Source organism: Engystomops pustulosus, chromosome 4 (genome assembly GCF_040894005.1).
Source record: "Engystomops pustulosus chromosome 4, aEngPut4.maternal, whole genome shotgun sequence".
Lineage (NCBI taxonomy): Eukaryota > Metazoa > Chordata > Amphibia > Anura > Leptodactylidae > Engystomops > Engystomops pustulosus.
In genome coordinates this window covers 152,871,588-152,899,580 of record NC_092414.1, presented here as the reverse complement: position 1 = coordinate 152,899,580, position 27,993 = coordinate 152,871,588, and the positions used below count along the sequence as shown (strand labels likewise).

At 40.7% G+C, this 27,993-nt stretch overlaps 1 protein-coding gene and 1 long non-coding RNA gene across 4 annotated transcripts; one reads left to right on the top strand and one right to left on the bottom strand.

Annotated features, from left to right (window-relative positions):
- Nucleotides 1–17: 17 nt before the first annotated feature.
- Nucleotides 18–17,460, bottom strand: MNS1 (meiosis specific nuclear structural 1). Of its 3 annotated transcripts, none has more exons than XM_072148152.1 (10): nt 17,393–17,460; nt 14,743–14,958; nt 12,514–12,641; nt 10,926–11,028; nt 10,271–10,500; nt 6,222–6,438; nt 5,200–5,307; nt 3,504–3,761; nt 2,572–2,697; nt 18–285 (listed from the first exon to the last, which is right to left on the bottom strand). In XM_072148152.1, the coding sequence occupies exons 2-10, from the start codon at nt 14,917–14,919 to the stop codon at nt 178–180; spliced, it is 1,455 nt and encodes a 484-aa protein (XP_072004253.1). In that variant the 5' UTR covers nt 14,920–14,958; nt 17,393–17,460; the 3' UTR covers nt 18–177. The 3 variants fall into 3 exon arrangements, with proteins under 3 accessions (XP_072004253.1, XP_072004250.1, XP_072004249.1); XM_072148149.1 differs by lacking the exon at nt 17,393–17,460 and adding an exon at nt 17,290–17,372; XM_072148148.1 differs by lacking the exon at nt 17,393–17,460 and adding an exon at nt 16,934–17,080 and having other exon boundaries at nt 20–285.
- On the top strand, nt 16,933–19,459 carry LOC140127442 (uncharacterized). Its single transcript, XR_011854991.1, has 2 exons — nt 16,933–17,351; nt 18,949–19,459. It is a non-coding gene; the product is annotated as an uncharacterized lncRNA (long non-coding RNA).
- Nucleotides 19,460–27,993: the final 8,534 nt, after the last annotated feature.

Below are 27,993 nucleotides of genomic sequence, written 5' to 3'. Positions count from 1 at the left end.
TAGAAGTGTTCTTGTTTATTGATTGCTTATCTTTAAAGAAATATGCACCACAACGACAATTAACAGTATCCAAATAAACTGACTCCGGTATTATACATTTATAAATTAAGTATTTCCATGTAGCTGTGGGCTGACAATGATGAATGAACTGGTTATATAACCGGAAATGTTGTCATTTTAGGAATCCCAGCCATCATCAGAAAATATGTCTGCTCTACGTTTCTGAAAAGTTTTCTGGAACTCCTCGTCAAACAAACCGAGGTCTTCTTCATTTTTAAATAGACCCTGAAATTTACAAATAAATGAATTAATACAGGTAAAATATAAAAGATTGACAACAGCCAATGACCAGGTTGACTAATGTTTCCTAATCAGGAGATTCATATGTATGTAAACTGGGTGTGGACTATGGTCTAAGACCATAAGTAAAGACATTAGGACCATTTTTACAATCCCATTTATGTCAAACACTCGGGATCACAATCCATAAATCACAGACATGTTTAGATATGAGAGTCTGGAGCCCCAATGTATAATATGAAGACACTGCAGTCATCAGATGAGCACACGTCTACCAGCAGGGATGCCAAGAGTTTGGCTTCCCACTGATCTCCTAGCATTCAACTTCAGGAAATGTTAGTGTTCAGTGGCACATCTTGGTCGAATGTCCTTCCAATACATTTTGGCCTGTAAGCGATTTAAGATGAATTCCAAACTTCACAATCACATAGCCAGGACTCTCAAGCTTAGTGAATTATCTAGAATGCCCTTGTTCAGCCTAACAGACTAACCCAATCTACATGTGAGCGTGTGCATTCTCAGGCCAAAACAACAAATCCACCAATGATGTTAACCCTCAGAAATGAATTTGTCCATGTACAGTCCCTTGAATCATAGGATAGCAAATGGGGAAAAAACATCATCCGTGTACATTACATCACTTTTACTCCATTTAAACCCGTTTATGATTACAGTATTATTATTATTAATCTGTTTTCTCCTGTTTACACGGTTTACTCCTCTCATCTATGTAATCCACAGCCATGTTACTCTGCAGGCCCATGCACCTTAGATTCTGTACATGTTCATATTGGCTGGTAACTGCTCATGCAGCATCATTATTATTATTATTGTATTAATATGACCAGGCTGCACCATTCTGCAAGCACTTTAACCCCTTAACGACTTGGCCTTTTTTAGTTTTTTCACTTCCATTTTTCACTCACCAACTTCAAAAATCTATAACTTTTATTTTTCCACATAAAGAGCTGTGTTATGGCTTATTTTCTGCGTAACAAATTGCACTTCATAGTGACGGTATTTAATACCGTGTACTGGGAAGCGGGAAAAAAATTCCAAATGCAGTGAAAATGGTGAAAAACCACATTTGCGACGTTTTCTTGTGGGCTTGGATTTTACCGCTTTCACTCTGCGTCCCAAATGACATGTCTCCTTTATTCTTTGGGTCGGTACGATCACGTGGATACCAAATTTGTATGGGTTTTATAATGTTTTCATACATTTAAAAAAATTAAAACCTCCTGTACAAAATATATATTTTTTTATTTTGCCATCTTCTGGCGCCAATAACTTTTTCATACTTTGGTGTACGGAGCTGTGGGTAGTGTCATTTTTTTCGAATTTCGATGGCGTTTTCATTGCTATAATTTTTGGGACTGTGCAACCTTTTGATCACTTTTTATTAATTTTTTTTTTTGATAGATCGGACATTTTCGGACGCTGCGATACCTAATGTGTTCATGATTTTTACTGTTTATTTATATTTATATCAGTTCTAGGGAAAGGGGGGTGATTTGAATTTTTAGGTTTTTTTTTTAATTATAATTATTATTTTTTTTAAACTATTTTTCAGACTCCCTAGGGTACTCTAACCCTAGGTAGTCTGATTCATCCTATCATATACTGTCATACTACTGTATGGCAGTATATGTGGATTTTACTCCCCATTCATTACAATGTGCAATTAGCACATTGTAAAGCACGGGTTAAAACGAAGTAGCCTCGGGTATTCGGAACATCCGAGGCTACCATGACGACGGATCGCCGCTCCCCGTGACGTCATCGGGGAGCGACGATCCGCGGCAAGATGGCGGCCCATGCGATCGAGGTGAAAACACCTGCGATTGGTGCTAGCACCGATCGCGGGTGTTACCGGTAAGTCTTTGCTGCAATATGCAGCAAAGACTTACCGGCTATGGAGAGGGCTTGGCCCGCGAGCCCTCTCCATGCACCGGGACCCGGCGCGCGTCGGGAAGGGGTTAACCTCCTGTGCCACCCATTCTTTCTGATAGATGGTAAGCTCTTTTAAGTTTGCATTTCTATCATTACAACTGATGACTAGATGTCTAATTTCCTTGAATGTATATCCCATAATCTGTAAAGCATTACAGACTATGATGGTGCTATATAAAGATAAAAGGTTTATTAGTTATTTTATTAATAATATATATAAGGTACCTAAAAAGCTATTTTCAGTATAATGATGTACAAATGTATGATCAGAGAAGCCACACATAAGTCGCCCCATTACTCTCTGGCACCAGTACTTACTTTTGGAAGATACCCCAGTAGCTGTGAGGCATGCTGCTTAAGAAGTTTCTGTCTCTCTTCTTCAATGATTGCCCGGCGGAATGCTTCTCTCTTCTCCTCCTCTTGTCTCTCTTGAAGTTCACGCTCCTTGAAACAATTAAAAATGTTAATTTAAGGCGATTTTGATATCAATATTTTGTCTCAATTTTTACAATTTACTTATAGTCCATTTATTATTTATTGAATAAATGTTTTTGGGGTTTTTTTCTACTATCCATACTTCTCAGATTATTATATTCATCCACCTATCCTTATGTTAGACATCCAATAATAATCAGATCAGTGAAGAGCCAAACCGTCAAGAAACACCCTTACCTGATCAGTCGGGTTCCAGGACATCAACAATCTCTAGAACAGGACCTGCAAGTCCCCTGAATGCCCATGTGAATAAGGCACTGCAGTGCATAAGCCAAACCTGCATACTTTTCATGTCTATAAGACTTACAGGATGGCTATGTCCCACAGCTTCGCAAAAGTGGAAGGGATAGGGTTTGAGTCCCTGTGCTCCATTCACATGAGGCCCTTTGGGGTGGGGGGTGTTTCACACTGACACTCATTCTTGAAATTGCAGCTCCACTTTTATGCTATCCTGTTTCTTAAATCATTGGGTATTCACAATTCAACTAATAAAAATGTATTAATGTAATTTCCAAAACGTACTGAAACTGAGAAATGTATAACCTGGTCAGTATTTTATGATTCATTTAAATGAAATAAAATGCATTTGCCAAATCAAGGGTTAAATACTTCATCATTATTTCCCCTAAAATGGTGGAAACTTTGATATATATTATAATTACTAATAAAATAGTTTGTAAAAGATTTATAAATAAGGGACAATATATTTAACAAACAATAAACAAGTGCATTATAATAAAGAGGTAATTATTCACCTTATCAGCTATGAACTGTTTACGGCGATCCTCCAGTAGTTTCTCCACTGCTCGCTTGTGCTCAAGTTGTTTCATCCGTCTCTTCTGAGCATTCATCTGTTCAATCCTATCGTCCTCTGCAAACTTTGCAAGCATGGCCTGTCTGAAAGCTTCTTCCTCCTCTTTTGCGGCTTGTTGAACGATTTGCTTAAAAGCCATTTGTTCTTCAAAAGTCCGCTGCAATTCAAGGCGCTGACGAATTTTCTTCTCCATCTCTGCCTGAGAAAATTCAAAAATCCAAGAAAATAATGGTAATGGTGAGCTGCATAAACCTTTCCACTTATCCCTTATAAATTACAAACAAAAAATCACTTGTATGAGATCTGTTACTGTTATAAGAGGACAGTTCCCAACGTGGCTTTGCATCGGGTGCACTATGAAAGCAAATTTCGACCTCCTGCACACGAACGTATGCCTGCCCTGACAAGCATATAGCTGGGTGCTGGAGGGAGATGGGATGAGCGCTCCTCACCCCTCCCTTCTCCACTAAAAGCTGAGTGCTTTCAGCTCTGTTATGGTGCAACGAGACAGCGCACGATCACTGCACCGTGTCCAGGTGCCACAGACCTTTATGTGGGACGTGATGTAGCCGCAATCTTTTTTACAGTGCTCTATACAACACTTATCAATTTTTTGGTATCTGGGCATAGATTGAACTTTGTGGGCTAAAAGTATTAATAAGCCATCCATAAGATATATCACTATTAAATTGGGCTAGTGTACTCATTCTTATTGCAGTAAATGGGAGCTGATCCAGCAGAAAGCCTCCCAATTGGTGGGAATGCTAGGTATTACCCTCCACATCAATCACTTATTAATAATCCATCCTATGGAAAAACTCTTAAATATATTATAATATGGGCACAGATGTCTTGGCCTCAAATGGTCTAGAGTTACATTACTTTGGTTTTTAAAGGATACCATTACATCTTCAAATATACTGCACAAACTGCTTTTTAGGATTTTTTTTTATAATTTAAAAAACCTAATTCAGAATTTTTGTAAATTTGCACGTATAAATTTAAAGTTGTGTATTGGAAGCTTCATAAACATTTTGTGAATTTGTGTTAGGTAATTGTACACCAGAGAAGATCATACAGAACTACATGAATGTAGGTAAACAAGATGCTGTCTTGTTACTAGGCATTAAAGCAGCAGCTGAATTATCCTCTTAATATCGGCATTACCTCCCTCAAGGCAAACATCTCTGAACAGTAAATGCTTTAATCCCCTATTAGGCCAGACTAATCTCAAATATCTCAACCTGGTTGTTAACCAGTCAAGTTCTTTAAATGTAACAGATTGCTGCTACAAGCCATTGTTTAAAAAATAAATCAATGAATCAAAATGACATTAGGCACAAGTAAATCTAAGACGGCTTGTGCTCAGAGCCTGACAGTGTAAAAAGGATGTGTCGCTTATGAGTAGTGGCAGAGAACATGTTTGTAGGTTTTACGCTTGATACACAATCATTATTGTCATTTTGACATTTATGCTGAAACGGACTGCTTCTATTTCCCCAAATGTGGTTGCTGTGCAGGTGATCTTGGGCATCCAATCTGTTATCATTGGGACATGGGCATGACATGAGGATGCCAATAAGAGAAACTTTGGTTGAATGTAAAGAAAAACATAAGTGACACTTTTTATTCCTTACAATTTCCCTTTGCCTGGCCTCCTCTGCTTGTTCTTCCAGGTACAGCTCTTCACGCATCTGCTCCAGCTCTTCTCTCTGTAGCTTTTCTCTTTGTATGTGCTCTGCAAGCTAATAGCAAAAGTATCACTGGTTATTTATGTTCCTCTAAAAACATTTTTACTAAAACTTTTCTGAAACAAATGGAATACATTTCATCAGCTGTATTAGTGCTAAAAGTACTAAGAATAGTGAATGTTAAATATCTGCCAGAGTTTAAAGGGGTTGTATGATCACTGGTAACCTCTATCATATGCTAGAGCAGTTTCGTTACAGCTAACTAAAAAATCTCCCTGATGCTTCATTCACTTATATGGGATATTCAGGACAGTCTACAGGACAATGCATTTCGGAAGGACCATTGATCAGAAGGACTTTCCATTCCCCGTTCTATTACCAAGGGTCCCAGTGGTCAGACATTTATAAATATATGACAAAATGAAGACGGAATGGAAAAGCTTTAACAAAATACAGACAGTCCCGGGTTACGTATAAGATAGGTTCTTTGGTTTGTACTTAAGTTGACTTTGTATGCAAGTCGGAATTGTATATTTTATAATTGTAGCACCAGACAAAAAAATTTTCAGTGACAATTGGATTTTCAAAATTTTTTGCTGTAATGGTACCAAGGATTGTCAATAAAGCTTCATTACAGACACCTTACAGATGATCATTGCAGCCTAGGACTAAAGTAAATCATCCAGAGAGTTTCACCAGAGGTCACAGGGGGCAGAGGGGTCCGTCTGTAACTAGGGGTCGTCTGTAAGTCAGGTGTCTTTAAGTAGGGGACCGCCTGTACTATATGTACTGGTCTTCCTATAATGCTTTGCATCTTATGTAGTTAATGAATTGTGCAGCGAGGATGGCGATTCTAGTTGAATTTGCCACATCATAGACAGTCTTAGTGACCAATTTGTCATGCTTTGTGCAGCGCTGCGTAATCTGTAGGCGCTATTTAAATAAAGAATTATTATTATTATCACTACCATGTCTTGAAGAGCTTTTTTCTTCTCCTCCTGCTCTCGGACTTGTGCCATGCGGTCCTCCTCTCTCCTCTGCTGCATATTAGCAAAGGCCATGATCCGTCTGTTCTCTTCCTCCATCTTCTCCTTCTCCATTTTTCTCCAGGTCTCTTGTTGCTCTTTAAATTCCTCTACATATCTCCTTGTGGCATTCATTTTTTCTAGTTTTAGTTGCCTCTCTCTGTAAAATATATATTTTTACCATAAGTAACAAGGCTTATTGATCTTTGAAAACGGCAGACATTAATAATATGGAATAAGATTACAAAATATTAGTATTAGAAAGTGGAGTAAAGCATAAAGTTTGCACTAAAACAATTGACAATCTACAATATTACACTTACAAGGGGAAATGCCTCTTAAGAACATTAGGTATATCCTTGGCCCTCTGTGTGCCACAACGTCGAATCTGTGGCAGATAGAAGCAGATGATGATTTAAAGGGAGTGTACCAGCTCCATAATGATCCCACAAGTAAGCAAGTTATAGTTTACAGCACTTCAGAAAGTTAACGGAAATACTATTCCTGTTTCCCAGAGATCTGTCTCTTCAGAGAAAATACCATTTTTATAGTATTCAAATTGCATCTCAGTGCACTGGATGTGGGGGTTGTGCCCGCTTGTGCACCTATTTTCCATTTTTTATGGTGCCCATCATCATAGAAATAAGGAGCATGTGTCTGTGTTACACATGAGTGCGCAAGGACCCTCAGGGTAATAGACATGGGGCAGATTTAATAATTACATTTTATATTTTATACTTCATACATTTTATACTTATCCTAATCTAACACAACCTATTGGTTGTCTCATTTGGCGATTTCTGCATATCTGATTCACCTCTCCCTGCACTAAGAAGTGCAACTGAGCCACATGAAAGGGGATGTAAAATCACAAAAAACAAAGCTGTACTCACCTCCTCCATCACTCCTCTGGCCACCCCCACCTTATCTCGGTGCCTGGTACAGAACTGGGAGTAGGGACGGGTGGGCGTGGCTGGCCACCTCAGCGCAGCTTCCAGGCCCCTGTCAACAAACTGGGGCCCGGCCTGGCGAAACGGCGGCGGTGAGTAAAGTTTTTTTTTTTTTTTTTAAATACCCCCCCAGCCCTCATGCAGAATTTTCCAAATAGTCAGACAACACCTTGAAGTCCAAAAAAAACTAATGGAACACAAAGCATATGAACCCATTTTCTAAAGCAAATGAAGTAATTAGTTGTGTATTTTGGTAAGGTACCACAATTGCTTTATACCTGACCGCTATTATTCTGATTTATAATATTCAAATTAAAAGAAATGTTAATAACATGTCGATACAAGTTCACTATAAAACCAATTAATATTTTTATGTATTGTACTTCACTAATTGTAGGACTGATACAGCTGCCTTATTATGTTATCACGTTACTTATGTTCCATCATTTGAGCATAGTTTTTCCTAATGTGACAACAACTTTTCATTTACATTATTTTTTATTTGCTTTTTCATCGGTTATTTTAATGCCTTATACAATAATCGCACCACTATGTAGGTATTGGCTATAGCTCCTGAATATACTGGTGTGCTTGTATTTAGGAGTGTATGTTGCTGCCATCTGTTGGTCTCTTGTGAATCTTTCCTCTGTAGAGTACAGCAATGAAGTTTCCCTATCATCATGTCATATATTGCTATTGCTATGTATCTCAGTGATAAACAATAAGACAAATCCATACCATTGGATTATATCTTTTCATGCAGCATCTGTAGCCCAAGGGTCAGTCAGGCCCTTGAGTGGATCCTATCAAAAAGATGTAATAGATCATCTGAGATTGGCGTGTCCGTTTTAGTAAAAAATGTTTAGAGCTTTATGTTGGGCACTTCTTCACTATAACAACGAGGCAGCAGGCCCGTTGTCTTGGGGTTGTGCTGGACTCCGACCTCTCCTTTGCACCACATATTCAATCTCTTTGAACAAAAACATCTAAAATTCTAATTGCTGCCCCGATTCACTCTCGACTAGTGGTCAAACTACAATGTTAGCGACCAGTAAGGGGCACACTGTGTAAGGGGGCCCCGGTTTGTGGGGTAATATATGGTATGTGAATTTGCTGTATGTATATGTGTATGCTGCATGGGTGTATATGGTAATGTATGTATACTGTATGACCAAACACTACACAGATGCCTCCAATTTGTGCCAGGACATCGATGGAGGAGGCCACAGCACACAGAAGATTCCAAAGAATGAAGGCTTTATTCACATAGAAGGCATACAATTTTATGCCTTCTATGTGAATAAAGCCTTCATTCTTTGGAATCTTCTGTGCGCTGTGGCCTCCTCCATCGATGTCCTGTCTCTCAGGTTCGTGTACCAGAACCTCTGGCTGCGAGCACCACACTTTATGAACCATCGTGCAGGACTCTGATTGCTGTCTCTCCTCTTTTTGTTTGTCCAATTTGAGCCAGTCACTGCACTGGTTGCCCATCTCCTTTCAAACCATATCCAAAAAGCTCTGCATAGGCTGTACCTCCCTATCTCTCTTCTCTTATCTCAGTCTATTGCCCAACCTGTGCTCTACAATCTATCAGTGATTTTAGATTGATGTCTAACTTCATTCAAACCTCTCATGCACGACTCCAGGACTCCTCCCGAGCTGCACCAGTTCTCTGGAATGACCTTTCCTGGACTCTCAGACTAATACCCAACCTCCAAAGTTTCTCATCAAACCCATCTCTTTAGGCAAACCTATCACACTCGCTAACTACATGAGATTTCAACTCTCTATTTACTAATCCATCCTATGTCCGATCTCCCGTCTGTTATCAGGCAAACACCAGATATATATACCAAGCTCCAGGCTTCTCTGCAGTCACTTTCATCTTTGACTTTGTATATAAGATGGCGGGTGAAGGCTGATTCAAGCGCAGCATTTAAATTTATTAAATTATTTCAGTATGTTCCCTTATAAAGAATGGCTGGACCATTATATAAGCTCTTATACCTCTTGTGTCACCCCCTCATCCTCATAGACTGTAAGCTCTTGTGAGCAGGGCCCTCACTCCTATTGTTCCTTATGACTGTTTGTACTCTGTAATGTAGGATTATATGTGTATATGTCCCCTATGATTTGTAAAGCGGTATGGAATATGATAAATAAAGATTATTATTATTACAATCCCTCTTTTCAAAAAGGCATATCCTACATAGTCTGCCACTGTCAGCCCTGATTGGACAGTGTAAGAATGTGCAAGGACAAGACCCAAACTGGTAATACCTATTTAAAGGAAATCTACTATCAAAATTAAGCATGATAAACCTGGGACATACTAGGGTTATTTTACAGAAATGTAGAGGGAGTTAGTAATAGGAGAAATACATTAAGTATTTAAAGGAAATCTGCCTTCGAAAATACATCATGATAAACCAGGCAAACTGACTTATAGATCCAGGCACTGTGACTGTGGTAATCTTCTTAGATTTGTTTTCCACTGAATCCTTTTTGATAAAATCAACTTTTAAATTTATGCCAATGAGCCAGAAGGGCTCTGGTAGGTGTTACCAGAGCCCCTCTGTTCTCTGGCTTTACGCTGTCTCACCCTTTCCCTGTACTCCTGTACTCTCAGAACTTGCCTTCTTCCTCTGCCTGATCTAATTTCACTACAGCAGAGGAAGTTTCAGAACACAAAGGTGGGGGGGGAGTGCTCGTACACATTGTAACAGCATGTGAGTCTGCAGTATGGATGGGCTCTGATTACACACCGAGGAGACCCGGTGGCTAATAAGCATAATTTTAAAAGTTGATTTTAGAAGATAGGAGGCCATGGATAACAAATATAAGAAAATTACCACAGTCATGGTGCCTAGATCTATGAGTAAGTGCCCCTGGTTTATCATGGTGGATTTTGATGGTAGATTTCCTTTAAGTATTACTCCTATACCCTCTCTAATTTCTTTACATCTGTGCAGATTCACACTTATTCTAGATCACCCAGTAGTAAGAGAGCAGTCCATCGGGAAAGAGCTGAAACAAACTTACGTTTGATCTTCTTCATAAATCTTTCTCACAATTTCGTCAACCAGGATCTTTTCTCTCAGGAATTCCTGATAAGCCTCCTGCCTCTTCTTCTCTTTGTCTTCCAGCTGTGTTTCCAGTTCTCGCTGGTATCGCAGCTTCTCCTGATATCGTCTTGTCTCCTTGGCCAATTCTTCCTCTGAAGCTCTTTCATTTTCTTCCTTCATTTTGCGAGCGATTTCAGATTCTCGTTTCTATTAAGAAATATTGAAAAAGTCTATGAACTGAAAAAAAAAAAAAAAAAATGGAAAGAGGCCTAATACAGGTTAAAAACTTTCCAGTCCAAGGCTCCCAGTGGTTTGTGCCACTTCATAACGTCAAGTATAGACATGGCATCTTCCCGTCAATAAACGAGACTGAAGTGTAACCTAGTGTACATGCTACAAGTACAGTGCATGTGCAGACAAGATCTAAAAATTGCAATGTGAATGTACCTGAAGGAAATATTTTCATACATAACACTATTATTTTACTACCAATTATAATAAAATAACTGCTCCAACAGCACAGTGCTCCTAAATTCATGCAAACTCATGAAAAATGCATCCCATGCGTCACTTTGCCTTGTCCTATTTTTGTGCACAGTGTATAAAAATATACAATAAATAAAGCTTATTACCGTTTTCTCATAAGTAAGAAGTTCTTTTTCAGCAATCTGAGCAGCCCTCTCCCTTGCTAGATAGGCAGACTTCAATTTCTGCTCCAATTCTCTGAGCTCAATGCTGTGAGAAAAGGAAATCAGAGAGATCAAGACAATACAGAAAATACCACATATACCGTAATAAAATAATAATATAAATTACGGTATGTTAAAATATCTTGGATATTACTGACAAACATCTTCCTATGACAATATACTTGGTTTCACCAGTAAACCTTCCTTCCCGAACTTTACTTCTGTGTCTTTCTGCTCATATTAATCCCCACAAATGTTTGCTTTAATTTAAAAGTTATTGTCTAGCGATTTCTATTATGTATATAAAAACACTGCCTGATCCCCCCCAAGCTTTCTATTTCAGTGCTGCCCAGTTTTTTGTCTCTGTACTTCTTGAAAATGGTCACTTGAAAATCAGGCAATTTTTTTTCATTGTAATAATTTCATATTTTTGGAAAATATGTTGTGTCACTATCTGTAATTAATTAAAGTTACTGTCCACCCCCCACTCTATGGAAACTAAGCCTAGCAATAGAACATTTGGTAATTCACATAGTGTCCCATTACATTCAGGATTACAATAGAAAATAACACCTCAATAGAATATGCCATTCATACATCCACTACCTGCCCAGATTTGCAACGTGGCCTGTCATTTTCACACTCATGTGCATGAAGCCTTATTTAGAAAAGGCCAAAAACCCAATAGTACATGGATACTGAAGAAATGATGCCACAGCTTATCTTCTCCCCCTCCCTGCACAATGACCTCTATATTGATAACACTGACCCATGCTGTACATAGAGCTCAGGCAAGAGGGCAGCCCCCGTAATCATGGACATAAGAAAAAAGCAGAAAAATTTACAAGCAGAACAGATTAGAGAGAAATCTGCATGTTATGCATTCACTTTTAAAAAGGGTTACATCCCCTATTAATGACCTTACAACCAATTGAGCGAAAATCTATTTTGGTGATATTATGTAGATAGTTAATGTACATAACATTATTCCTGACAGAAAGAAACAGGGGATATTTATAGCGCAGATTTGGTATCAGTCATTGCAAAAAGGAATGTATTAAAACATTTAGAAAACCTGTCATCAGGAATGTCATTTTTAGCTAATGCTCTGCTGATTTTACAAATGCCCTTGCCAGCATTCTGAATCATTTCAATACTTTAGCTAAGTTTAATTCACATTACCTGGCTCCCTGACAACAGCTTGTGGCGAGGGAGGGGCAGCTGCGGCCAGAGTGTGTCTCACGCATTCTTCCTCTCCCCACAAAATCCCCCTCCCTCCTCAATGCAAATAAAAGGAAGTGGGGAGAAGTAAGGGAGCTGCGGGAGTGTGGAGGAGAGGAGACTGACATCGGCACACACAGGTGCTGCTAGAGGCATTTTTAAAATTATCATAGCATAGGCTATTGGAACCTGTCACCAGCTAAAAATTATATCCATTGACCAGTTCACTTTAAAGGTTGAGGTTTTATTCTTACACGTCATCTTGGCCAAGGCATCTTAGTGTTTTATATGAATAACTGGGACACATTACCTATTTTCTCGTATTTGTTGCCTCATTTTTTCATCTTTAAGTTGCTCATTCTTTATTCTTGCCAACTCCTGAGCCATCCTCTCTTCTTGTTCAAGCTGTAGCTCTTTAAAACGCCTGGTTTCCTCAGCCTACATATAAACAGAGGAAACGTGTGATGTTATTTTAAGCTACAAAATTTCTTCTGTGGCTTATCTACTATGACAAAGCTTAATTTATGAAACATGGTTTACTTGTAAGAGAGTGGTAGATCAAAAACAACTAAAGAAGCTGTTGCAAATGATATTCCCTTCTTAGTAACATAAACACTGGTTGTAATATAGGTCACCGTCACTGGTGTTATCTTCAGTAAGAAGTCAACTTCTTCCCTAAGGGCACACAGGGAAAAAATGCTGCAGAACTTACTACAGTGAAATTATGCAGCATCTTCTCCTACCAGTTGCTGCAGCAAAAAAAAAAAAAAATTTGCTACCACTGCAAATTGGCCCTATTTATGGGCTGGGGTAATTTATTCAGTTAGACTAGACAGACTTATGCTGCACCAGGAATATCACTGTGTCTGATGCTGGCTGGTCGTACTTTGCACCTCCCTCCCATTAGTTGGCTTAGTTTACACCAGAAAGCTGTGCCAAAATCCTTGCAATTTAGCATTTTTGACGCAAAGACTTTTTGATAGGCCACATCCCTTCTGTTGCATTTGTCTTATGAGTGCCTGAAATCCATCTAAAACATTGATTTTAGTATTAAGGAAGCCATGCATAACCAATATAAGAATATTACCACAGTCACAGTGCCTGGATCTATGTGTAAGTGTCCCAGGTTTATCCAGCTTGATTTTGATGGTAGATTTTCTTTAGGACATCTGCCTCCACAGGTGAAACATGTTGCTCTTTGTTTTCTTCTGGCGAAATTTATGCCAAACATCATGCTGGAAGAAACTTGTATGCCCCCTCATCTCTCAGTGGTTGCAGCACTAAGGGTACATTCACACAGCGGTATGCCCGCCGTGCGGGCATACCGCCGTGTGCTGGAGAAGAGGAGGAGGCGGCCCCTCCTCCCTCCATAGAGAATAGCGGCGCACGGCCGCACACACGCCAAAAGATAGAGCATGCTCTATCTTTTTGCGGTGTGCGGGCCGGATCGGTGCCACACATGTGTGGCACCGCATCTGTGCCGCGCCGCTATTGCCGTCTATGGGGACGTACATGCGGCCGCAAATTTGCGGCCGCATGTACGTCCCCGCAGACGGCCATGTGAATGTGCCCTAAGGCTTGACTGGTAACCTGTATTTCATTTGCCAAAACATGCTTGTACCATCACATGTAGTTTTCATCTCTGTCTACTGTATATAATTTGCGTATGTAGTGTGTTAAGGTGACTGAATATCTAAATTTAAATTGGGATGCTCTTTTATCATTTTTTTTTTTTTTTTAAACTATTGTTGGTCCGTGGACTGGGGACGTTTTCCCGAGCTCCCGCCGATATCTGGAGAAAAGAACAAAGTATCTATACCTAAAGAACGGGTGAGCCGGTGTTTTTTTCACTTTTTTGCTCTTTTATCTCGATCCATGAATTCCCTTGGTCAAACGTATATGCTACCTGGGCTGGTTTCTGGCCCCGTATAATCTCATTACAGACTAGGCTACAGACTAGGCTTATATCTAACAGGAAGCTAGTGGGAGTATTGGAGTATAGTGGGACTGTGCCCAGTCCATGAAAACTATAATAATCTGACCACACGTACCACTAGTGGCTGTGGAATGTCACAGCTTGTAGTAAAATATGCACATACACCAAATTATTTAAAGCCAAAACATAGATGGTGTAAAATAATATAATGTAGTCTTAAAATGTATCCACATTTATTATTAAAGGGGATCTGTGTGGGTCTTAGTAATGGGACCCCCACACATCACTAGAACGGAGGTCCGTAGTGTCAATTTCATAACTCAAAATCAAGAGAGCCCGATGGCTTCTCTATTCATTTTTATGGCATTGACAGATTGCTGAGTACAGCACTTGGCAATCTCTGTCAGCGCCATAGAGATGAATAAAGCAGCCTGTTCATGCGCATCCAGTTGCTCTCTTCATCTTCGACAGGGGTAGGGCGTAACTTGTATGTGGCTGGAGAAGCCATTCACCTTTAGAAACTTTGATTAATCTGGTGTGGTTTTTACACCGTCTAGTTTAACGTTGAACAGTCTTTTACACACTAATAGTAATGACTCTTACCTGCTGGATGGTTTCCTCTATCCTTTTCTCCTGTTCTTCATCTTGCAGTCGCCTTAGGAAGCGCTTCTTTTCCACACGTTCATCACTCTTTAAGCACGCTTCCAACTGCTGTTCCTGGTTCAGTTTCTTAATCTGGTCCTCCCGCATAAATTCTTGGCGCCTGGCTTCTGCTATCATCTTCTCCCTCTGGTTGTAGGTCACTCCTCTCTTTGAGACCTTGTTAGATAAACATAATGAGGAAAATTAGCAAAATAAGGATCTCTTGGCTGGACCCAATCCCTACAGATCAGGCAAGTCCCCCTTATATAACTGTGGGTTGCTGTTGTGGATATAGGAAGGCTGGCTGCACAGAAAGGAGATGCAGAATAGGAGGTCCTCTACTGGCCACAGGCACCATCAGGAAGGAAAGTTCAGTAAAATAGCTGTGCCACTTCTACAATCTGAAACTATCCCTGCTCCAGTGAGATTATATCCTGCAGAGGGAGGGGTCATAATACCTGATAAAGCATAGGGGAAGGAGAAAACTGTGTAACAGTCTGTGAAGATGCAGCAGAGAGGAGCTCTGGTAACACCCCCAGAGCCCTTCAGACTCATTTGCATAATTCTAAACATTTAAAGGGAGGCCACGAATTACACATATGAGAAGATTTCCACAGTCAAGGTGCCTGAATCTATGAGTAAGTGTCCCTGGTTTATCCTACTTCACTTTGATGGTTGATTTAATCAACAACATATGTTTTCTGGGATGAGATATTGATCACCAATATTGAAGGGTAAATCATGCATACAATATTGCTGGCAGTCTGACAACTGGGTCCCTCATGATCCACTTTTTAAAGCTACAATACAAGGTCAGGTCACGTTTCATTAGATTTTGTCATATACCATAACATTATTGGAGGGGAATAGGAGTCTATTCACAACTCGTCTCCAGTGACATTCACCATACGCATTGGAAAGCTGCCAGCACTTGTGTTAAATTGAACTACAGGCCCCTCATTATACAAATGCAGGATCTAATAGTCCCCTTTTTGTCCCTGTACATTGGTAGGTACCATGGCTGTGACGTAACACTGTAGGATGTTCTATGACAGGTTCTCTTTCATGCCACATTATTCAGCTATGTCATATATCTCTGATCCCATGATAGGGTGTTCCTAGGTCTAACCTACATATAATCTGCTGCAATTTCACCAAATCTCTTCCACCAAAATACATTCAGCACCAAGTTACCCACAGCACATCACCTTATGCGTGGCATAGGGTGAAAGCCTCAGGGTGCATTCCCTCGCATACAAAATGCAAGCTGCAGGGGGTTTGACCAAATGACGAAGCATTCGTGCGAAACGCGCGTCGGGGTATTCCTGCTGGCTCTCCCCCTGCCTGCCTCCGTGCCGTCTACATTATGCCTCTGGGTAAGTGTGGCCGCTCTTTTGACTTTGCTCTCTGACTTGAGGCATAGGCACCGGATGGTACCTCCGGTTGTATGCACAGTTATTACGACGTATAGGTCCACTGCCCTATATTATAGTCCTACTTTTTGGACATTATAGACTTTTTTGATACATCTTCTGGCACAACTTTTGGGGGCATATACAGGGTGAGGGGAGCCATAGGTTCTCTGTGTCTGTCCCATTTCCATCTGGGACACTGTCTTGTTCCCCCCTATTTTTGACTTTCAGGAATCCCTCCTGAAAGTAATTTATTAATTGTTTTATTCTATTCTGTATGTGTCATTTTTGAATAAAGTGTATTTGTTTGCCACAACTAGAAGCTCTCTTGTTTTTTGGTTTCTGTCAGTCCTGGAGTTTGGAGGGTGGTTCACATTCTATATAGGGGCCCTCTTTTGGTGTTTTTTGGTTTGACCAAAACGCCTGTGTTTCCCCCCAGGATCGCAGCAGTTTCATAAATCCGAGCCACACAGGCAATATCCCACCAAAGCAATGCCCCCGCTGTCCTCAGGTTATGTGTGGTACAGCATCTCAATGTCAGTCACTATAACCAACAGATGGGGCACAATGGTTTTGTAATTCAGGAGCCTCTGACATAACATGGTATGTAATATATATATATATATATATATATACATACATACATTGTGGCGGCCCACAACATGATACACTGTAACAGAAGCACATACATGCAGCCTCCCTCCATATCATAATCTCCATAGTGATTGCAGCTTTCTCACCATCATTGTTGCTGTGGATCAGGACCCGCGCTTCTCCCTCTCCGCCACTTCCTCCTGTTTGTCCGGGTTACTCAGGTAACCGAGTCGCCGAGGGTGTGCCCCGCCCCATGTGTCCCATGTGATCTGCCTCTGCCACGCCCCTTCATCAGAGAAGCAGCGAATTCAGTCGCCATGATATTGGTTTCACCGTGCAACAACGCTAATATTTTTTTTCTCTAACGCCGCCTAGAGGGTGCCGTCTGTTACTACAGACCGAGCTTTTGAAATCTCTCGATAATTTTAGTTTTCTCACGTAAAGATCACGTGACGTCTACAGCCGGGTCCGCCCAATTGTTGGCTGCAAGTTCCCAGCATACCTCTTGGCTGGTGTGCTGCGAGTACTTCAGAGCCTGATGCGTTTGTAGCTGCTTTTTGGAAGGTAATGTCTGTGAGGGAATAAATGTCTTCTTTCTTACATACACAGGGCAGTGTGCAGGTTTTCAGAACAGTGTGATTGGCGGTAGCAGCCGTTAGAGTAGTTGACGTTGTTACCCACCAGCATGCGCTATGACGTCTCCCCCTATGTTTTGGGTGAAAGTGGTGCTGCTCTGTTCATCTCTATGAAGGAATATGCTAGAGACCGGACCACTGTTCTCATGGAGGGGGGGGGGGGGGGGGGGTTGTTGTGGATAAGCTGCCCTGGCACAATTTCTTAACATTTATTGAATCTATAAAAGTTACCTAAAACTGTTAGAAATGATGGACATGAGGGTCCCAAATTGTTATAGGAAAATTGAAACCCTTTTAAGGGAACTTGACAGTAGAAATTGTCCAGATAAACTGCAATCGTTGTAGAGCAAATTAATACATGTTTCTGTCATGACCTGGGCTACTTTCACACTGCCGGGAGAGCAGGAGAGTAATTCCTCACCCCTCCCCTCTCCATAGCCATGCGCGGGGGCCAGGAGTACAGAAAGTTCAGGAATTATACTTTTGGGAAGATAACTAAAAGTTGGGTAAAAAAGTAAAGGGAGGATAAAATTAAAGAGGGGTTGGGGGTGTTGGCCACAGGAAGGGGGTATTATACTATGTGTGGGCTGACAATATTATACTATGGGATGGGATAGGACAATGGGCGAGGTATGTGTGTTCTATCTTTTCCCCGTGCACGGTACGGTATGGCCTCGGGGACGTTTTGTGGCTGGACATACATCCCCACACAGCCTGTGTGAAAGGGGCCTTAGGATGTGATCACACGTTGCGTTTACCTTGCATTTAGGAACACAAGGCAAACCCCCTTGGCTGGTGTTTGGCCTGATGGCATATGGATTTCCATAGAAACGTATGTGAGTGGTAACAAGCACCTGCTGTTTTGCATTGTTTAACCCTTTAAGGACCTCGCTCTTTTTTTCACTCCCCACAATCAAATCTATAACTTTTTATTTTTACACATACAGAGCTGTGTGAGGGCTTGTTTTCTGTGTAACAAATTGCACTTCATAGTGATCTCATTTATTATTCCATGCCGTGTACTGGGAAGCAGGGAAAAAAGTCGAAATGCATTGAAAATGGTGGAAAAAAACGCATTTGCACGTTTTTCTTGTGGGATTGGATTTTACGGCTTTCACGGTGCGCCCCAAATGACATGTTTACTTTATTCTTTGGGTCGGCGCAATCACGGGGGGTGGTTTAGGAATATGGCTAGCCCCAAAGTTGGGAGGTATGTGTGTCCTATCTTTTCCCCGTGCACGGTACGGTATGGCCTCGGGTCGCCATTGCTGTCTACGGGGACGTTTTGCTGCTGGACAAACCAAAGCCCAACCCTGGGACAACAGATGATTCTGTCGGGGTGCAAGGTAAGTTATAACACACAATTATATTGTAATGCAAATGCTTAGGCAGAAAGACATATTTGCACTGCAGGTGTAATGGGCTTCTGTCTTTAGTGAAAATGAGGTCCCTGGTGACAGGTTCCCTTTTAATATGTTTTTATTGTTTTTTATGTTATGACACTTTTGTTACTTTTACATCCACAGCCTTTAATCATGGATACTGAGAGTCAACCACATCGTTCCAAGGCTGATAAACCAATGGAGGATAGCAACACGTCTACTGAAGTAACAAAAAAGAAAGCAAGTAAAAAAGCCAAGAGAAAATTGGATACCAGTGATAAATCTGCCGCACGTAGGAATAAAGAGGGCAAAGTGATGGTAAAAGAACGTATCCGAGAGAAAGAGAGGAATAGCTGTAATAAATGTGGGAAGAGGCTTGCAACTCCACACACTTTAGAGAGACATAAGGCAATCCACTGTGAAGGAAGCAGAAACACTTATCCCTGCTATGAATGTGGGAAAACGTTCTTTGAAAATAGAAAGCTGAAAGCGCACCAAAAACTTCATGTAAGGGAAAAAAATTACTCTTATGTCAAAGTCAAGTCTTAATATTTGTATATATCTGTTTGGAATCATTTTTTTTCATGCAGTGGAGAGTAAATCATTGTTTTTTTTTGGTTTTGCCAATAAATACATTGTCATAATTAAAAGTTAAGTGTGAGGGTTTTGTGTGTGTGTGTGTGTTTTTTTTTTTTTGGTGGCTTTGCTCGATCTGTGATTCCAGGGCTCAACAAATGGTGAAAATTACCGGAAAGGGCAAAAGTTGATCTTCTACGTACCTCATAATGGCTCAGACTGCTTCATATATGTGGAATATTGGATTGGAGTCACTAATTTTTGCGCAACTCATTCCTAAGTATTTCCGACTGCAGGAGAGGACTTCGCACTTCATAAATCAATCTTGTACATCTGGATTCACTAATTTAAAAAGTGGAGATTTCTAGATCTTTACTTCCTTTGAATATAAACCAGTCCATGGTCACCTCTGTGACATCATATGACATCAGTGAGTTTTAGGCTGTCTGCACACGTGGATTGTCATGCATAATTTTTGCATGAAATACACTCCAATAAGCACCTTTTCACCTGATCTGACATCATTTTAAGCAAAAATCTGCATCATGGTGCAGATTTTCAGTCTCCCATAGACTTCAATGTCAAAAGCATGCAAAAATCTGTGAGTATGCCCAAGAAAAGTAACATCGTATATACTTGCGTATAAGCAGAATGCTGAAGAATGTGCTGAAAAACATCACCTCATCTAATACTAGAGTCAATTAAAAAAGAATAAACTTACAAACTCGCCCCCCGGCGCCCCTGATGCTCTGCACGGCTCCTCTTCTGTAACAGCCGGCAGAGCGGATGGCCGCCGGTCTGCCTGCTGTTGCAGCAGAGAGAAGACAGAAGAGGAGCTGCTTCGACCGGAGCATCGCTGAGAAGACAGAACAGGAGCCGCGCCGAACATCGGAACTACCCCACGGTGAGAATGTAAGTTTTTGTGTGGTTTTTTTTTTTTACCTTTTTTTTTTTTTTTTCATATTGTTGCAAATACTTACCGGTAATACCCGCGATCTACGCAGGCGGCTTTAAAAAGCTCTTGGAGACTATCGTCGCTCCAAGTCACGTCATTGAGGGGAAACGGCGATCTGTCGCCATGACAGCCTCCGGTCTTCCGCAGACCCGAGGCGGTCTCGTTTTAACCCATTGATTACAATGTGCGATTTACACATTTTAACGAATAAGGTGGAAAATCTCCATATACTGCCATACTGTAGTATGGTACTATATGGTAGGATCTATCAGACAATCTAGGGTTATAGTACCCTACAGAGTCTGAAAAATAGAAAAAAAAAAATTATAATAAAAGAAAACTCAAAATTCAAATAATCTTTATTTATATATAGCGCCATCATATTCCGTAGCGCTTTACAAATCATAGGGGACAAATATAATAAAACATGACAGAACACAGAGCTTACAGTCTAAGCGGAAGAGTGGGGTGACACGAGGTAAAATGCTTAAGTAATGGTCTAGCCATTCTTCAAAAGGGAATAGAACAAAATATAATATGATAAATAGAAGTGATGTCGCTTGAAACTTCACGCAGTTAACAAGTGTTATAGGCTTGCCTAAAGATAAGGGTTTTAAGAACACGTTTGAAACTTGGGAGGTTAGGTGTTAGTCTGATAGTCCAGGGCAGTGCATTCCATTGAATGGGTGCAGCTCTAGAAGAAGTCTTGGAGACTCGAGTGGGAGGTTCAAACTAGGGTAGAGGTTAATCTACAATCATTGCCAAAAGTTTTGAGAATGATACAAATGTTAAGTCTACTGCATCATGTTTTATTATGGCAATTTGCATATACTCCAGAATGTTATAAAGAGTGATCAGCTTAACAGCAATTAATTGCAAAGTCAATATTTGCCTAGAAAAGGAACTTTTTCCCCCAAAACACATTTCAACTTCATTGCAGGCCTGCCTTAAGAGGAGCAGCTAACATCATTTCAGCGATTGCTCCATTAACACAGGTGTGGGTGTTGATGAGGACAGGGCTGGAGAGGAATCTGTCATGATTAAGAATCACACCACTGGACACTTTAAAAGGAGGCTGGTGCTTGGCATCATTGTTTCTCTTCTGTTAACCATGGTTATCTCTAAAGAAACAGATGCAGTCATCATTGCACTGCACAAAACTGGCCTAACGGAAGAGTATCGCAGCTAGAAAGATTTCACCTCAGTCAACAATCTATCGCATCATCAAGGAGAGAGGTTCCATTGTTGCCAAAAAGACTCCAGGGCGCCCAAGAAGGACCAGCAAGCGCCAGGACCATCTCTTAAAAGTGTTTCAGCTTCGGGCTACCAGCAGTGCAGAGCTTGCTCAGGAATGGCAGCAGGCAGGTGTGAGTGCATCTGCACACACTGCGAGGAGGATACTCTTTGAGCAAGGCCTGGTGTCAAGGAGGGCAGCAAAGAACTTCTCTCCAGAACAAAACATCAGGGACAGACTGATATTCTGCAAAAGGTTCAGGGAGTGGACTGCTGGGTAAAGCTGTTATTTTCTCTGATGAATCCCCTTTCCAATTGTTTGGAACATCTGGAAAACAGCTTGTTCGGAGAAGACAAAGTGAGCGATACCACCAGTCTTGTCTCATGCCAACTGTAAAGCATCCTGCAACCATTCATGTGTGGGGTTGCTTCTCAGCCAAGGGAATCGTCTCTCTCACAGTCTTGCCTTAAAACACATCCATGAATAAAGAATGGTATCAATATGTCCTCCAAGAGCAACTTCTCCCAACCGTCCAAGAGCAGTTTGGTGATCAATAATGCCTTTGGAGCTTATGGAGCACCTTGCCATAAAGCAAAGGTGATAACTAAATGGCTCAGGGAACAAAACACAGATTTTGGGTCCAGGGCATGGAAACTCCCCAGATCTTAATCCCATTCAGATCTTGTGGTCAAGATATTGGTGGACAAACAAAAAACAACAAATTGTGACAAAATGCAAGCATTGGTTGTGCAAGAATGGACTGCTATCAGTCAGGATTTGGTCCAGAAGTTGATTGAGATCTGAAGGGAGAATTGCAGAGGTCCTGAAGAAGAAGAGTCAACACTGCAAATATTTACTTGCTGCTTTAACTAATTCTAACTGTCAATAAAAGCTTTTTTTACTCATAATATGATTGCACTTGTATTTTTGTATGTGATAAAAACATCTGACAAACACACATAAAAACCAGAGGGCAACAGATCATGTGAAAATATAATATTTGTGTCATTCTCAAAACTTATGGCCATGACTGTAAGATCATTGGGGGATCTAAGGGCATGGGTTGGGCGTTAGTCTGAAATGAGAGAGGAGACGTAGGGAGGTGCAGCATTATGCAGAGCTTTGTGGATGAGGGTTATTATTTTAAACTGTATTCAAAAGAAGACTGGCAGCCAGTGCAGTGACTGGCATGAACTGGAGGCATAGTCTGAAAGACGAGCCTGGCTGCTGCATTAAGAATAAATTGGAGAGGAGAGAGTTTGGGAAGTGGAAGACCGGTTTGTAGAGAGTTACATGTGTGGCTTAAAGGAGTGGTCGGAGTCCAGAACAACCCCAAGACAACGGGCCTGCTGCTTCAGGGGTTATGATGACCCCACAAACTGATATGTAGAGGTTAGGATAGGCTCTGTTAGTGGATGGTGGAAAGACAAGAATAGAGGTCAGTATAGAGGGAGAAGAGAAGAGGACCTAGGACTGAGCCCTGAGGAACCCCGATATAGAGAGGAACAGAAGAAGAGAAAAATCCAGGAAAGTGCTGTCAGAGAGATAGGAGGAAACCCAAGAGAGTGCAGGGTCCTTCAGGACAATGGAGCGAAGCATCCTGAAGAGGAGCTGGTGATCCACAGTATCAAACGCTACTGAGAGATCCAGAAGAATGATGAGACAATAGTCACCTTTGGATTATGTAGTGAGGAGATCGTTGGAGACTTTAGAAAGAGCAGTTTCAGTAGAGTGCATAGAGCGGAAACCAGATTGTAGGGGGTCAAACAGAGTTAGCTGAGAGAAAACGGGAAAGTCGAGAATAGACCAGACGTTCCAGGAGTTTGGAGATGAAAGGGAGGTTAGAAACTGGTCTGTAGTCAGTAGCACTGGATGGTTCCAGAGAAGGTTTCTTTAGTAAAGGGGTGACTACGGCATGCTTGAAAAATGAGGGAAAGACACCAGAGAGAGAGAAATTGAAGGTTTTAGTGAGGTGAGAAGTTACTGCTGGGGAGTGGGACTGTACCAGATGTGAGGGGATAGGGTCACCGATGCAGGTGGTGGGGTGAGCAGAGGAAAGGAGCCTGGACACTTCTTCCTCTGTGACTGGCTCAAATGAAGAGTGAACAGGGTTCGGTATCAGAGTAAAGGGGAAATATGGAGTTAGTGGACTGAGAAATTATTTCCTGGCGAATACAGTCGATTTTATCTTTAAAGTAGGTGGCCAAGGTCTGTGACAGGTTGCTGTACCTTTTGGTGTTTGTAAGGAATGAAGAGTATTGAAGAGCCTTTAGGGGTTGTTAGAAAGAGAAGATATTAGATTGGTAAAATAGACCTGTTTAGCAAGATGCAGAGCAGATTTATAGGATTTGAGCATAAATTTAAAGTAAAGTGCCCGATTTTCGCAAAACAAAAATGCCACTTTTTTGCCATTTTGAAAAATATAAAAAATTCTATAAAAAGTGATCATAAGGTCATACAGTCCCAAAGGTGGTAGCTTTTAAAATGTCATCAAAAGTCGCACAAAATTACACCACCCACGGCTCCATAAACCAAAGTAGTGCCAAAGTTAGTGCCAGAAGATTGCAAAATTTAAAAAAAAAATTGTACAGGAGATTTTATATATATATTTTTTTAAATTCTTTATTTCAATATTTTCAATAAATACACATATGCTACAAAATAGACAAATACAATCCATATGTATATACAATTCCCACCCTCCCCTAATTTACCTGACCAGGGCAGAAAGAGAAAAAAAAAAGTACAGTCATTTTCTATTAACATTGTGGCTGCCCTCTCTAATACCAACTGTACATTCATCGATATCAGATTCTCGAATCTACCTATATACTAACAAGAGATTTTAATTTTTATAAATGTATGAAAACATTATACAATCTATACAAATTTGGTATCTCCGTGATCGCACCGACCAAAAGAATAAAGTAGACATGTCATTTGGGGTGCACAGTAAAAGCCGTAAAATCCAAGTCCACAAGAAAACGCATTTGGAATTTTTCCCCGCTTCCCAGTACACGGCATGGAATTTTCAATACTATCATGAAGTGTAATTTGTTACACAGAAAGCAAGCCATGACCGAGCTCTTTATGTGTAAAAATAAAAAAGTTTTTGAAGGTGGGGAGTGAAAAATGGAAATGAATAAAACAAAAAAGGGCCAGGTCATGGTGGTAAGTGCTGGGCAAACTGAGTGCTGGCTGGCTGTATACATAGGGGTCTGTGCATAGGCTGACACAGCTAATACTCTGCAATAAATCAGTATTGCAAAGTATTATCATGAACAAGGAATCAGATGATTGTTTGATCATGTCCCATGGTGGACCTAGTTAAAAAGTAAAAAAAAAATGTTATTTAATAAAAAAATAAATCAATAAAAATGCCCATAAGCCCCAAAACATATAAAGAGACATACAATGCACATAAAGTCTAAATTGTAGCACAAACCACACATATATAATATTACCGCATCCATAACAACTCGTAGAATAAAAGTAAATAATTATTGAACCTGTACAACGAACCAAGTAAAAAAAACTGTTAAAAAACAGCCAATAATCATGATTTTTACCTATTTAATCCCACAAAAAATGCAATAAAAAGTGATTAAAAAAAATGTAGAGGCAACGATATGGTCCGGCTCCAAGACATAAAATCCACTGACGTTCTTTTTTAAAAATCCAAAGCTTTATTATCGTCTTAGAATATAAGTAAGTTCACACGGAGTCAACACATCAAGTCAAAGAAGATCGCCTACGCGTTTCGGGTAGACACTCTACCCTTATTCATGACTAACATTGCAAACAATGATCCTATGATCGCGTGACGGGATGACGTGAACGAACGTCGCTCCGCCTCCTGACGTCCGTGTTGGATTGCTGGTCTGAACTTGAGCGATCCTTCTCTATGGACTCATGGACTGGCTGGAAACTGTCTAGAAACCGTAAGCTGTTTACAACTAGTGCTGGCAGAAGGATTAGGAGACTCAACGACACAGAGAGAAAGGAAGGAGCGACCCGGTTTATGTGGCACGGGCTGAGTGGTACACCCACGGAAGGAGCCTCCAAGCGTCGGTGCCTTGCTGTGGCCGGGCATCGGCTCGGGGAATAGACCTGCGAGGAGTGTGCACCGGCTCAAGATCTGTAAAAGCCTAGGATCGCTTCTTTGAGGATCTGCCAAGCTGTTGTGTGTTCAGCTGCTCTTCTGATACGGTAACACTTTATGTTTCAGCGCACAAAGCTGTGACTTTTTCTTCGCTTGTTGGCTGAAAATCTGCTTGTTTTTCTTCTTTGCTGGACTAATGCTGTGGAACTAACAATTAATGCAATATACTACTCTCCATTCTTATAAGATTGGACTGTTGTGGACAGAAGCGCATGGCTGCTAACTTTCTGCTCTCAGGCCATTTTATGGTGGCATACTAACCCAACCCTTGGCTTCATGCTTAAACACTACTAACAGTTGCTGAGAGAACTTTATACCCCCCCCCTTTTTTTTTTCTCTTCACTCGACAGCAGCGAACTTATTTTATTTATTTTTTTCTAGTTTATTAACTATTTTAGGACTATCGCTTTATTAACTCTTGCAATGGTGTCTTCTTATTTTGGGTAACTAATCCAAAACATGAAAATTGTCGCATAATCCTGTTCTCTGTTGATGTGACTCAGATAATGTTATTAGTTATTGGCTGACGATTGGGGGTGTTCGGCAATTCTAGTAACCCATAGCAGGTTTGGCCCAATGATCAGCAGGGTCCGGGGTCTTGAACTGATCCTGATATAGTGCTGGGCAACCACAGATCTTAGTCCCTGAGCAGTGCCTATTGTATTAGCGCCTTACCTAAACCAGTATTTGATATTAAAGGTGTATTTTGGGTTAAGTGCTCATTGATATACCATGGCCCCAAAAAAGCCAGAAAGGAAGTCAGAGGGGTTAGACAAAATGTGGAAACCCTCCCCAACAAAAACAAGACAAGTCAGCAAGGAGGACTCTCATCCCCCGCCATCCAACGGCGCACGTAGTACTGGGCCGGGAAATGAGAACACTAACCCCGTGAGTGAAGATATCCTGGCTCAGATTCTTGCCACAGTGCAAGAAACTAAATCATCAGTAGTTGAGCTAAAAAAAGAGGTTGGAAGTATCAGCTCAGATAATAACATACATAATACGGGAGGATCTGAATTCACTAAGGGATAAATTTAAGGTAGTGGAGAAGAGTGTTAGGAAAACTGAAGAAGACATCAAAGTAATTCAGAAAGGCATGAAGGATTTGAGGGAGGAAAATGTATCCCTGAAAGCAAAACTACTGGACCTTGAGAATCGGTCCAGGAGAGCTAATATAAGAATATTGGGTATCCGGAGGAATCTACTGAAGGGAACTTGGTAACCAACATTCAGAAGTGGTTGTTAGAAGTATTTGGCAAGGAGGGGCTCTCCCCTAACTTTGCAGTAGAGAGAGCACATAGAATTCCATTTCAAAAACCAATACCAGGGGCTGCCCCCAGAACAATTTTGGTTAAATGTCTGAATTCACAAGATAGGGACTATATCATCCGAAACTCCAGAAAGAAAGAACAGGAAATGTTGACGGATGGTAAAAAAGTGGTCATCTTCCCAGATTATGCAAGGGAGACACAGAAGCTTAGAGTAAGCTACAAGATGGTGAAAAGCAGGCTTCATGAAGCAAATATACAATTCTCTCGGTTATTTCCTGCTAAACTGAGGGTTATCCACAAAAACAAAACATGTTTTTTTGCTTCCCCGGAGGAGGCCTCTGAATGGCTCAAAAGACAGGGGATATAATCATTGGGACAGGGAAGTTTAGGGAAAAAGACAGAAAAAGAAAAGAAATGTAAAAGGGAAAAGGAAGGAAATAGGGGGAAAAAAAAGAAAAAAAGAGGTAAAAGAATAAAAATAAAATTAAATAAATAAATGTTTTAAGGATGTATTAATAAATGCTACAAATTTGTGTAACATGATTAAACGGATGTTGGGAGGGCAATGGGAGATATAGGGATCTTATGTATGACGGTACAGATGGATCAAGAAGGGGTTTGTGAGGGAGAGGGTGGGAAAACTGGCAAGAGAGATGGGTTTTCTTTTTTTGTTTTGTTTTTTAATTTTTTTTAATTGAATGGAAAAGGTAACAAGGGTTCTATGTTCGAACATTAGAGGGCTGAGCGATAGAAAAAAAAAGATGCGCAATATTCGATGTTATCAGCAAACACTTACCGGCAGTGGTAGTATTACTGGAGACACATCTGACCCCCGATTATGGGTTCAGAATAAAAAAACGATGGGCATCTTGGGAATTTCATTCTTATGGGGACACCTATTCTAAAGGGGTTTCTGTACTGATACATTCTAGTATAGAGTTTAAATTAATTGAAAACAGATCTGATAGAGAGGAAAGATTTATATTTATGC

Excerpts from the sequence above, each read along its gene's own strand:
- MNS1 (XM_072148148.1), bottom strand. Across the intron at positions 12,642-14,742 it reads TAGAGGAAACCATCCAGCAG|GCTGAGGAAACCAGGCGTTT; the intron begins GTAAGAGTCATT and ends GTTTATATGTAG. Across the intron at positions 10,501-10,925 it reads TTCTTACTTATGAGAAAACG|AAACGAGAATCTGAAATCGC; the intron begins GTAATAAGCTTT and ends ATTTCTTAATAG.